At 37.4% G+C, this 13,851-nt stretch overlaps 1 protein-coding gene across 1 annotated transcript in view; it reads left to right on the top strand.

Moving 5' to 3' along the window:
* MTMR8 (myotubularin related protein 8) overlaps positions 1 to 13,851 on the top strand; it is a 165,557-nt gene that overhangs the window by 49,166 nt on the left and 102,540 nt on the right. The window contains exons 2-4 of the mRNA XM_061177893.1: positions 777 to 899; positions 3,815 to 3,977; positions 5,259 to 5,416. Coding sequence (XP_061033876.1) covers positions 777 to 899; positions 3,815 to 3,977; positions 5,259 to 5,416 — 444 coding nt within the window. The remainder of the gene's footprint in view (positions 1 to 776; positions 900 to 3,814; positions 3,978 to 5,258; positions 5,417 to 13,851) is intronic.

Raw genomic sequence — 13,851 nt, 5'->3', positions numbered from 1 at the left:
TCTTTGTCTCTTGATTCTATTTTGTCAGATATTAAATCTACTCAAGCTTTGTTCATATTTGTCTAGTATATCTTTTCTATCTTTTTATTTTCAACTTATTTACATCTCTTTATTTTAGGTATATATCTTCTAGACTGAATATTGTTGAGTATTTGTTTTAATTCAGTCTCTAAGTCTGTCTTTTAACTGGTAAGTTTAATTTGTGTACATTTGTTATTTCTCTTATATTGGGACTTATTTCTGGCATTTAATTTTATACTTTACATTTATGGTACTCTTTTTGGGGTTTTTTTGTTTGCTTTTTTTTTTTTCTTTCCTACTTTCCACTGGATAGATCAAGTTTTCTCCTGCTTTTTAGAAAGTTATATACTCTATTTTCTTGCCCTTTAACTTAAGATCTAATCTCACGTTATTTACACCTATTGATTTTTCCACGTACAATAACTGCCACTTCCCTCTAACAAGATTAGTACCTCAGCAGGCTCTTATGTCCTATTTATCTTCCACAGACATCTACCCCATCATAGTAACATCATCTAGAATTTTAATCCTTCTAAGAATCCACGTTTCCCTCTCACTTTTATAGTTTCTTCAGGGCTGATTTAGGAAAAGGAAACACAGATCATACCAGTTTGCCACTTTGACAGGACCTAGAAAGCCTCAAAGAAATTTTATAGCAATTTAACAGCATTTATCTTGCTTTGAATTACACCACTTTAATCACAGGTGGTGAGTTGATAACTTAATCTGTATTTTTCTCCCCCCTCATATAACAGGTAGAAAACGTGAAATTACTGGATCGTTATGTAGGTAAGAAACCAGCTAATGGGAGTCTATATCTTACTGCAACCCACCTGATCTATGTGGAGGCTTCTGGTGCAGCCCGAAAAGAGACATGGGTATGTTCATGAGCAGAAATATCAAAGGGTCTGGAAGAGTTGTGTATACATGCTTTCTAACATGGTTAAATTTCAGTTAACAGTTAAATTGCTGTAAAACCTTTTCTTCAAAGAATCTATTCTGGGGGGGGGTCTTTTCAGAGATTGAATCATATGATTTCTCGTCCCTCAAGTTGTTGACTATAGTCATCTTAAGCTACATGGGACTTTTCCTCAATATTTTTAGGTAAAGTAGTCTCTGCTCATTTTCTGAGCCTACTTGGTAAGCATCCTGAAGTAATTTAAAGCCTTGCTACCATAAAATGTGGTCCAAAAACCAAGAACATCTGTATCACCTGGGAGCTTATTAAAAATGCAGAATCTCAGGCCTCAGATTTTAAATTTCTAAAGCGCTCTCAGGTGATGCTGGTGGCTCATGGACTACATTTTGGGTATCAATAATTTAGACCAACACTCTGACCTAAGACAGGGTGGTGTGTGTGTGGGTGTGGGTGTGGGTGTGTGTGTGTTTTGTTATACCTTTAAACAATGTTGTCTAATTAGTTTAGCACTGCTAATGTTACTTTATGCCTACCTCATCCTAAAGTAGGACCATTTAATCTTAATCATTAGTCAGACTTATGCATAGCCCTCTGTAACAAGTAAAACATGCTTCTGGTATATGGCATAGCATAGTGATTAAGATCACAGACTCTAGAGCCAGTCTGCTCAGGGTGAAATCCCAGCTTCAACATTTACTACCTTTGTAACCTTGGGCAAGTTATTTAACTTCTCTGAGGCTCACTTCCCTCATCTCTAAAATAGAGGAAATAATACCTGGTTATGGAATAAAAAAGTTAATGTTGTAAATGCTTAAAATGGTGTTTGGCACATGATAGATACGATTATATAAGTATAAAATGAATTAAACAGAATATACATTTGAAAAAAGCATTTTAATACTTCCTTTTTAAAAACACTGTGAGCTTTCCCCATATGACATTGTATCTTGTTCACTTTGTTATGATGAAAGGAATGAGAAAAGAGGAATCAGGAGAGTTGGTTCTAGCTAGACTCAGTTGTGCACTAACTGGCTATATGACCTTGGGTAAGTGACTCTTGCTCTCTGGGCTTCAGTTTCCTCATACGTAAAATGAGGTTGTTAGATTATATAATTAGTAAGGACTCTTCCATTTCTAACAGTTTGGGAACCAGTTCTTTAGTACTGTGCCATGAGCCTTTCCCCTTTCTACCTGCATTTACAGACAGCACATGTCTCCAGATTTGTTTCTACTGGGTATTATTTCAAACCTAATGGACTAGATTGGGAAGGGAGAACTTATGTTAATTATTTCTATATGTCAAAGGAGGCATATTTACCCAATTAGTACTATTAATGAAGCTCTTTCCATCCTTAGTCTGCTTCACTTTCTGCCTCTTTCCAATTCACCAGTTTTTGCCTGGCACCTGATCTCGATGATCACTGTTTTACTACCCAAACACAGGTCTCCCATATTGATCAACAGGGCTTTGATTTTCTTGAAATTTGATACATTAATTCCTGTTACATTATCAATAGTTTTTATGGCCCTTCAAAACTGCCATAACAGGAATTGAGTTTGACAGAATAGTTAAGACAGAAATTAAGATGGAAAATTCCTTCTCAGAATATGTGAATAGTCCCTACATCTACCCCATTCTTAGATGATGGATATGATTGAAAGATTTCCAGGAAGAGATTTCTTTTCCAAATAAATGGGGGCTGGGGCATAGACTGTGTGAGATGGAGGAAAAGAAAAGACAATGATGATCGGAAGGCCATTCCAGGCACAGGACAGGGAGTCCAGAGAATGAAAAGAGTACATTCAGGCTCTAGTTGTAGGAAACATCAGAGACACAGATAGGAGGAGAACATCAAAGACTAAAATGTAAAACCATGATTCCATGGCTTTTTGAAATTATAAAGAGAGACTTGTATTATTTGTATACAGTTTCTTGTACCGGTTCCCTTTCCATGCATTTCTGTTTTGCTGGCATCAGCATGAGCAGGAATGATGAGACTAAAAATTTAATAATCCTTCATTTTAAAAAAAAATCAGAATTATTAACCTGTACTCCCATGGGAAACAACTTTATTAACTGCAGTACAGTGCTTATGTATAGTTCCTTTAGTCCTTAGTCTTATAGTCTCTACTCATTCCCTTAGTCACTTAGGTAAAAATTTCCCCCATTTCATTCTTTGCTTTACTGTCACTAGAGTCTAAAATGTGGAAGATAAATTTTCCCTGTAATATTTCTAGTTAAATCCTAATTCCAGGACTAGAGTTTAGAATTTCTAGAGAAATAACCCTGAACAAAGTTAGACTGCCATGGTTCAAATCCTGTTTGTGCCACTTTTTGGCTGTGTGGCCTCTGATGAAGACTTCACTTCTCAGAGCTTTGGTTTCTTCATTCCTGAAATGGGATGATTATACGTCAAAGTGTTGTTACAGGGATTAAATAGTTAATGATCATGGACTACCTCATGAGCAGTAAAGCACAATACCAATTATTAATCATTTTAATTAGTAATTTGGTAGAAAAAAAGGAAGTTCTATTTTCCTGACAATCATTCTACTATGATTTTTAAACTCCACCACAGCATGCTAGAAGCCATTTGTTCTGAGCCAGTTCATCACAATTGCCCCGTAAATCTCTTAACCTTATATCCCTAAGGAGAGGGAAGTTTTATAATATCATAATTTGCTTTTCATTGCTTTACCACTATTTACTTCTGTTTAAAAGAAACCCAGTTGTACCTTGCAAAGGATGGTTGTAGGCTGTAGATGTGATCACATCTCTGGCCATGCTGTTACCGTTACTGAGAGTCAGGCACACTGAGAGTGATAGATCTAGTGCATGTCTGTGAATTATTTTGGTTCTTTTCTGTTTTGTAGATTGCACTGCATCATATTGCCACTGTGGAGAAGTTGTCCATCACTAGCCTGGGTTGTCCCCTGATCCTCCGCTGTAAGAACTTCCGGGTGGCCCACTTTGTTTTAGAATCTGACGTTGTGTGCCATGAGGTTTACATTTCACTGTTAAAGCTTTCTCAGCCAGGTAGTTATGATCGTATTTTTATCTAAAACCATTGTAATTTTTCTCCTAGAATGGCATAATGGAAAGATCATTGGTTATGGAGTTAAATAGAGCAGAGTTTGAATCTGGGCTTTGCCTCTTACAGCTCCATGGTATTTGGACAAGATACATAACCTTTGAACTCAGCTTCCTCACCTGTAAAAATAATGATAGTATAAGCTCCCTGTGGTGGTTGTTTTGAGGTTTAAATGCATGTGTGCATTTTTACTCTGTACTTGGTATATAGTAGATGTTTAACAGCTGTTATTTCCTTCTCTTTCCCTCTTTCCTCTTAAGTATCAACTTGTAAATTTTTCAACACTTCAGGAAGTAAGACTGCTTTGGAGCAAAATTTGTTTACTGTTGTCCTGCAAGCTTTATGTTTGGCCTATTGTTCCTACCCCTACTTTTAGTTCCAACTAGCAAACTAGGGAAGTTTATCAGATTCCTTAATGCAGTTATCCCTGCTTCCTCCAGCCTCACCCTCTCATCTTCCAGCCTCAACTCCAGGTTGCTAACCCATCAGCTTCCTCTGATTTTAGTCTGTGGACTAATGTCCTAGTCTGTGGATTAAAATTACATTTCCCTCCCCATTTTCTTCTACCCTTTCCCTAGAATAATTTCTTAGAATTTGCTGGTGCTCTATTGACAGAGGCTATCTGTTAGCTGGCCCAACACTTTGTAAAAGGCTCTGGAAGACTCCATCCATCTCTGGAAAAGTTACTGCCACATAAGTTGGTCAAATGAGTTATTGATTACATGTTGAACTTTGTGAAGGGAGGAAGTGGGGTTGACCGGAAGAAGAGAAGAAATGGCCATTTATCAGCCAGAAGCGGGTATTGACCTGACGAGTAGAATGCAAGAACACTGTTAATGTTTTGCAGTATGTTACAACAAACAGTGCAATTGAGACATTGAAGTTCAGTTAAAAACTATGGTAAGGACCACTTTCTTAGGATATGAAACCTGGAAACTTGAGTTCAGTCCATTATCCAGCAATTCACAGGAAACCAGGCAGAATGTTCCTGCTTTGTATTGGTATCATATAAACTTAAATATTTTTAAAAGAAGACTCTGAAGCAATATTTCAGTTCTTATGCCTTGTATACAAATAAAGGCAACCTTGTACACAAACTATTGTCCTTTTCAGGGGCTGTTGACAAACATTCCCTTAGAGAGAAGAAAATCTAGGCTTTTTTGCACTATTTGGTATTAAGTTTCACTCATTATTACTTTGTTTTCATGCCTATCTTTCTTCTCTAGCATTACATGAAGATCTGTATGCTTTTTCTTACAATCCCAAATCCTCAAAAGAGATGAGGGAAAATGGATGGAAGCTGATTGACCCAATATCAGACTTTGGACGTATGGGACTTCCTAACAGGTACTGGACCATAACAGACGCCAACAGAAACTATGAGGTAATTTTTTCATTGTTGCTTTCTTTTGGTTCATTTAATTAAAACAGAAGAATACCAGCAAACAAATTTTTAAGAAAAGGGAAAAAACAACTCATGATCTCTCCTTTTCATTCAACATTCAGCAATTCAACAAGCTTTTTTTAAATAACTAGTACACTCAAAACACCGAGTCAGAGTTCTCATAGTCTAAAGCATAGGGTGCTATGGGAGCATAGATGAAGAATATGGAATTCAGACTGGGAAGCCAGAAACAGCCTTATGCTTTGGGTAATAGCCTGGAGAAGGAATTCTATCCTAACTTACACAGAGAGAGAAGGAAAGAGGTCAGTAAGTGAACTCAGATCATGAAAGGCTTCATGGCTAGATTGAGGAATTTGAACATTATCCTGAAGAGAGCAATCACAAGAGTATTTATTTTAAGCTGGAAAGGACTGTAAGTATATTTTTATTTTAGAAAGATGACTTTGGTTTTGGTATGGAGAATTGGATTGCTGGAGCTAAGAATGCAGGAGAGTGATATGAGAAGTGATGAGAACCTGAACTAAGGCAATGACTGTGGATGGAGAGGAGGAGATGGTTTTAAGAGATATTTAGGTGGTAGAATTAAAAGAACCTGGTGACACATTAATGTGGTTGGGAGAAAGAGGGAGAAGTTTAGTATGCATCCCAGGTTTCCTGGTTTCTGGCTTAGGTGACCCAAGTGGTTATGGATATGTTAGCAAGATAAGGAGCACAAGGAGAAGGACAGACAGTGTCTTCAGTTTTAGACTTGAATTCAAGGTGATTAAAAACATATCAGGTATTTGTTATCAAGCATTTGAGTCTAGGTCTCAAGAAAGAGCCCTGAGCCAAATATGGAAGCTTGGGAATGTGTTGGGGGTCCCCAAGACCATCCCTCAAGCGCATTGATTCACTAGGAGGTCTCGCAGGACCTGGCATATAGTCATACTTGTGACTGTGATTTATTACAGTGAAAGGATAGAAAGCAAAATCAGCAAAGGGAAAAGGGGTGAAGTCTGGAGAAAACCAGGCACAAACTTCAGAGCCCTCTCCCAGGGGAGTCACATAGGACGTGCTTTAACTCCTCTAGCAACAAATTGTGACAACATGTGAAAAACGTTGTTTATTAGAGAAGCTCATTGGAGAATCAGTGCCAGGATTTTTATTGGGGGCTGGTCACATAAGCGCTCTGCTTGGTGTATACCAAAGTTCTAGATGCTCACAAGGAAAGCAAGTATTTAGCATAAACCACATTGTTTGTACAGTTTAGGCACAGTGAGTCACTCTTATCAGTTAGGGAATGGAGGGAACCTTTCCAAAATTCAAGCTCACAGGCATCAGCCAAGGGGCAACATTGCAAGTTGGCCTTTCCAAGGACAGCAGTCAGGCCTGCTATGATAACTTTTCTGCATAGGGTGTTTAAGTGGTATTTCTGAACTGTTGGATCTTCATTTCCAGCTTTTTACTATCATAAAAAGACAGTAAATTTAATGACTTTCTGGTATTTCAGTTTTGTTTTCTTTTTAACATCTTTATTGGAGTATAATTGCTTTACAATGGTGTGTTAGTTTCTGCTTTATAACAAAGTGAATCAGCTATACGTATACATATATCCCCATATCTCCTCCCTCTTGCATCTCCCTTCCATTCTCCCTATACCACCCCTCTAGGTGGTCACAAAGCACGAGCTGATCTCCCTGTGCTATGCGGCTGCTTCCAACATAGCACATGTATGCTATGTGAAATCAATGTAATCAAATGTAATCAATTTTACATTTGGGAGTATATGTAAGTCCATGCCACTCTCTCACTTCGTCCCAGCATAACCTTCACCCTCCCTGTGTCCTCAAGTCCATTCTCTACGTCTGTGTCTTTATTCCTGTCCTGTCCCTAGGTTCTTCAGAACCATTTTTTTTTTGATTCCATAAATATGTGTTAGCATACGGTATTTGTTTTTCTCTTTCTGGCTTACTTCACTCTGTATGACAGACTCTAGGTCCATCCACCTCACTACAAATAACTCAATTTCATTTCTTTTTATGGCTGAGTAATATTCCATTGTATATATGTGCCACATCTTCTGTGTCCATTCATCTGTTGACGGACACTTAGGTTGCTTCCGTGTCTGGGCTATTGTAAATAGAGCTGCAGTGAACATTGTGGTACATGACTCTTTTTGAATTAAGGGTTTCTCAGGGTATATGCTCAGTAGTGGGATTGCTGGGTCGTATGGTAGTTCTATTTTTAGTTCTTTAAGGAACCTCCATATTGTTCTCCATAGTGGCTGTATCAATTTGCATTCCCACCAACAGTGCAAGAGGGTTCCCTTTTCTCCACACCCTCTCCAGCATTTATTGTTTGTAGATTTTGATGATGGCCATTCTGACTGGTGTGAGGGGATACCTCATTACAGTTTTGATTTGCATTACTCTAACGATTAGTGATGTTGAGCATCCTTTCATGTGTTTGTTGGCAATCTGTATATCTTCTTTAGAAAATGTCTATTTAGGTCTTCTGCCCATTTTTGGATTGGGTTGTTTGTTTGTTTAATATTGAGCTGCATGAGCTGCTTGTATATTTTGCAGATTAATCCTTTGTCAGTTGCTCCGTTTGCAAATATTTTCTCCCATTCTGAGGGTTGTCTTTTCGTCTTGTTTATGGCTTCCTTTGCTGTGCAAAAACTTTTAAGTTTCATTAGGTCCCATTTGTTTATTTTTGTTTCTAATTCCATTTCTTTAGGAGGTGGATCAAAAAGGATGTTGCTGTGATTTATGTCATAGAGTATTCTGCCTATGTTTTACTGTAAGAGTTTTATAGTGTCTGGACTTACATTTAGGTATTTAATGCATTTTGAGTTTATTTTTGTGTATGGTGTCACGGAGTGTTCTAATTTCATTCTTTTACATGTAGCTGTCCAGTTTTCCGAGCACAACATATTGAAGAGACTGTCTTTTCTCCTTTGTATATTCATGCCTCCTTTATCAAAGATAAGGTGACCAAATGTGGGTGGGTTTATCTCTGGGCTTTCTATCCTGTTCCATTGATCTCTATTTCTTTTCTTCTGCCAGTACCATACTGTCTTGATTACTGTAGCTTTGTAGTATAGTCTGAAGCCAGGGAGCCTGATTCCTTCAGCTCCATTTTTCTTTCCCAAGATTGCTTTGGCTGTTCAGGGTCTTTTGTGTTTCCATACAAATTGTGAAATTATTTGTTCTAGTTCTGTGAAAAATGCCATTGGTAGTTTGATGGGGATTGCAATGAATCTGTAGATTGCTTTGGATAGTATAGTCATTTTCACAATGTTGATTCTTCCAATCCAAGAACATGGTATATCTCTCCATCTGTATCATCTTTAAGTTCTTTCATCAGTATCTTATAGTTTTCTGCATACAGGTCTTTTGTCTCCTTAGGTAGGTTTATTCCTAGGTATTTTATTCTTTTTGTTGCAGTGGTAAAGGGGAGTGTTTCCTTAATTTCTCTTCAGTTTGTTCATCATTAGTGTATAGGAATGCAAGAGATTTCTGTGCATTAATTTTGTATCCTGCTACTTTATCAAATCCATTGATTAGCTCTAGTAGTTTTCTGGTAGCATCTTTAGGATTCTCTATGTATAGTATCATATCATCTGCAAACAGTGACAGTTTTAATTCTTTTCCGATTTGAATTCCTTTTACTTATTTTCCTTCTCTAAATTGCTGTGGCTAAAACTTCCAAAACTATATTGAATAATAGTGGTGCGAGTGGGCAAACTTGTATTGTTCCTGATCTTAGTGGAAATGGTTTCAGTTTCACCATTGAGAACAATGTTGGATGTGGGTTTGTCATATATGGCCTTTATTATGTTGAGGTTAAATTCCCTTTATGTCTACTTTCTGGAGGCCTTTTATCATAAATGGGTGTTGAATTTTGTGAAAAGCTTTTTCTGCATCTATTGAAATGATCATATGGTTTTTAGCCTTCAGTTTGTTAATATTCTATATCACATTGATTTATTTGCATATACTGAAGAATCCTTGCATTCCTGGTATAAACCCCACTTGATCATTGTGTATAATCCTTTTAATGTGCTGTTGGATTCTGTTTGCTAGTATTTTGTTGAGGATTTTTGCATCTATGTTCATCAGTGATATTGGCCTGTAGTTTTCTTTCTTTGTGACATCTTTGTCTTGTTTTGGTATCAGGGTGATGGTGGCCTCGTAGAATGAGTTTGGGAGTGTTCCTCCCTCTGTTATATTTTGGAAGATTTTGAGAAGGATAGGTGTTAGCTCTTCTCGAAATGCTTGATATAATTCGCCTGTGAAGCCATCAGGTTGTGGGCTTTTGTTTGTTGGAAGATTTTTAATCACAGTCTCAATTTCAGTGCTTCTGATTCATCTGTTTATATTTTCTGTTTCTTCCTGGTTCAGTATCAGAAGGTTGTGCTTTTCTAAGAATTTGTCCATTTCTTCCAGGTTGTGCATTTTATTGGCATATAGTTGCTTGTAGTAATTTCTCATGATGCTTTGTATTTCTGCAGTGTCAGTTGTTCCTTTTTTTTTCATTTGTAATTCTGTTGATTTGAGTCTTCTCACTCTTTTTCTTGATGAGTCTGGCTAATGGTTTATCAATTTTGTTTATCTTCTCAAAGAACCAGCTTTTAGTTTTATTGATCTTTGCTATCATATTCTTCATTTCTTTTTCAGTTATTCTGATCTGATTTTTATAGTTTCTTTCCTTCTGCTAACTTTGGGTTTCTTTTGTTTTTCTTTCTCTAATTGCTTTAGGTGGAATGTTAGGTTGTTTGTTTGAGATTTTTCTTGTTTCTTGAGGTAGGATTGTATTGCTATAAACTTCCCTCTTAGAACAGCTTTTGCTGCATCCTATAGGTTTTGGGTCATCGTGTTTTCATTGTCATTTGTTTCTAGGTATTTTTCGATCTCCTCTTTGATATCTTCAGTGATCTCTTGGTTATTTAGTAGCACATTGTTTATCCTCCATGTGTTTGTGTTTTTTTTCAGTTTTTTTTCCTTTAATTGATATCTAGTCTCCTAGCTAGAGATATCATAGTTGTGGTCAGAAAAGTTAGTTGATACAATTTCAGTTTTCTTAAATTTACCAAGGCTTGAATTGTGACTCAAGATAGGATTTATCCTGGAGAATGTTCCATGAGCACTTGAGAAGAAAGTGTATTCTGTTGTTTTTGGATGGAATGTCCTATCAATATGAATTAAGTCCATCTTGTTTAATGTGTCGTTTAAAGCTTGTGTTTCCTTATTTATTTTCATTTTGGATGATGTCTCCATTGGTGAGAGTGGGGTGTTAAAGTCCCCTATTATTACTGTGTAACTATCGATTTCCCCTTTTAAGGCTGTAAGCATTTGCTTTATATATTGACGTACTCCTATGTTGGCTGCATAAATATTTACAATTGTTATATCTTTTTCTTGGATTGATTCTTTGATCATTATGTAGTGTCCTTCTTTGTTGTAATAGTGTTTATTTTAGAGTCTATTTTGTATGATATGAGAATTTCTGTTCCAGCTTTCTTTTGATTTCCATTTGCATGGAATATTTTTTTCCATCCTCTCACTTTCAGTCTGTATGTGTCCCTAGGTCTGCAGAGTGTCTCTTGTCGACAGGATATATACGAGTCCTGTTTTTGTATCCATTCAGCCAATCTGTGTCTTTTGGTTGGAGCATTTTTTTTTTTAATTTTTATGGCTGTGTTGGGTCTTTGTTTCTGTGCGAGGGCTTTCTCTAGTTGCGGCAAGTGGGGGCCACTCTTCATCACGGTGCACGGGCCTCTCATTATTGCGGCCTCTCTTGTTGCGGAGGACAGGCTCCAGACGCGCAGGCTCAGTAATTGTGGCTCACGGGCCTAGTTGATCCGCGGCATGTGGGATCCTCCCAGACCAGGGCTCGAACCCGTGTCCCCTGCATTGGCAGGCAGACTCTCAACCACTGCGCCACCAGGGAAGCCCATGGTTGGAGCATTTAATCCTTTTTTGTTTAAAGTATTTATCGACATGCATGTTCCTCTTACCATTTCTTAATTGCTTTGGATTTGTTATTGTAGGTGTTTTCCTTCTCTTGTCTTTTCTGCGTAGAGAAGTTCCTTTAGCATTTGCTGTGAAGTTGGTTTGGTGGTGCTCTATTCTCTTAGCATTTGCTTGTGTGTAAAGATTTTAATTTCTCCATCGAATGTGAATGAGATCCTTGCTGGGTAAAGTAATCTTGGTTGTAGGTTTTTCCCTTTCATCACTTTAAATATGTCCTGCCACTTCCTTCTGGCTTACAGAGTTTCTGCTGAAAGGTCAGCTGTTAACCTTATGGGGGTTCCCTTGTATTTTATTTGCGGCTTTTCCCTTACTGCTTTTAACATTTTTTGTTTGTATTTAATTCTTTTTTTTTTAACAAGTTTATTGAAGTATAATTGCTTTACAATGGTGTGTTAGTTTCTGCTTTATAACAAAGTGAATCAGTTATACATATACGTATGTTCCCATATCTGTTCCCTCTTGCATTTCCCTCCCTCCCACCCTCCCCATCCCACCCCTCTAGGTGGTCACAAAGCACCGAGCTGATCTCCCTGTGCTATGCGGCTGCTTCCCACTAGCTATCTATTTTACATTTGGTAGTGTATATGTGTCCATGACACTCTCTCACCCTGTCACATCTCACCCCTCCCCCTCCCCATATCCTCAAGTCCATTCTCTAGTAGGTCTGTGTCTTTATTCCCGTCTTGCCACTAGGTTCTTCATGGCCTTTTTTTTTTCCCTTAGATTCCATATATATGTGTTAGCATACTGTATTTGTTTTTCTCTTTCTGACTTACTTCACTCTGTATGACAGACTCTAACTCCATCCACCTCATTACAAATACCTCCATTTCATTTCTTTTTATGGCTGAGTAATATTCCATTGTATATATGTGCCACATCTTCTTTATCCATTCATCTGATGATGGACACTTAGGTTGCTTCCATGTCCTGGCTATTGTAAATAGAGCTGCAATGAATATTTTGGTACATGACTCTTTTTGAACTATGGTTTTCTCAGGGTATATGCCCAGTAGTGGAATTGCTGGGTCGTATGGTAGTTCTATTTTTACTTTTCTAAGGAACCTCCATACTGTTCTCCATAGTGGCTGTATCAATTTACATTCCCACCAACAGTGCAAGTGTGTTCCCTTTCCTCCACACTCTCTCCAGCATTTATTGTTTCTAGATTTTTTGATGATGGCCACTCTGACCGGTGTGAGATGATACCTCATTGTAGTTTTGATTTGCATTTCTCTAATGATTAATGATGTTGAGCATTCTTTCATGTGTCTGTTGGCAATCTGTATATCTTCTTTGGAGAAATGACAATTTAGGTCTTCTGCCCATTTTTGGATTCGGTTGTTTGTTTTTTTGTTATTGAGCTGCATGAGCTGCTTGTAAATCTTGGAGATTAATCCTTTGTCAGTTGCTTCATGTGCAAATATTTTCTCCCATTCTGAGGGTTGTCTTTTGGTCTTGTTTATGGTTTCCTTTGCTGTACAAAAGCTTTTAAGTTTCATTAGGTCCCATTTGTTTATTTGTGTTTTTATTTCCATTTCTCTAGGAGCTGGGTCAAAAAGAATCTTGCTGTGACTTATGTCATAGAGTGTTCTGCCTATGTTTTCCTCTAAGAGTTTGATAGTGTCTGGCCTTACACTTAGGTCTTTAATCCATTTTGAGTTTATTTTTGTGTATGGTGTCAGGGAGTGTTCTAATTTCATATTTTTACATGTATCTGTCCAATTTTCCCAGCACCACTTATTGAAGAGGTTGTCTTTTCTCCACTGTATATGCTTGCCTACTTTATCAAAGATAAGGTGACCATATGTGCGTGGGCTTATCTCTGGGCTTTCTATCCTGTTCCATTGATCTATATTTCTGTTTTTGTGCCAGTACCAAACTGTCTTGATTACTGTAGCTTTGTAGTATAGTCTGAAGTCAGGGAGCCTGATTCCTCCAGCTCCATTTTTCGTTCTCAAGATTGCTTTGGCTATTCGGGGTCTTTTGTGTTTCCATATAAATTGTGAAATTTTTTGTTCTAGTTCTGTGAAAAATGCCAGTGGTAGTTTGATAGGGATTGCATTGAATCTGTAGATTGCTTTGGGTAGTAGAGTCATTTTCACAATGTTGATTATTCCAATCCAAGAACATGGTATATCTCTCCATCTATTTGTATCATCTTTAATTTCTTTCATCAGTGTCTTATAATTTTCTGCATACAGGTCTTTTGTCTCCTTAGGTAGGTTTATTCCTAGATATTTTATTCTTTTTGTTGCAATGGTAAACGGGAGTGTTTTCTTAATTTCACTTTCAGATTTTTCGTCATTAGTGTATAGAAATGCAAGAGATTTCTGTGCATTAATTTTGTATCCTGGTACTTTACCAAATTCATTGATTAGCTCTAGTAGTTTTCTG

This window comes from Eubalaena glacialis, chromosome X (assembly GCF_028564815.1).
Source record: "Eubalaena glacialis isolate mEubGla1 chromosome X, mEubGla1.1.hap2.+ XY, whole genome shotgun sequence".
Taxonomy (NCBI): Eukaryota; Metazoa; Chordata; class Mammalia; order Artiodactyla; family Balaenidae; genus Eubalaena; species Eubalaena glacialis.
The sequence above is the reverse complement of the archived record's forward strand: the minus strand, read 5'-3'. Positions and strand labels throughout refer to the sequence as shown.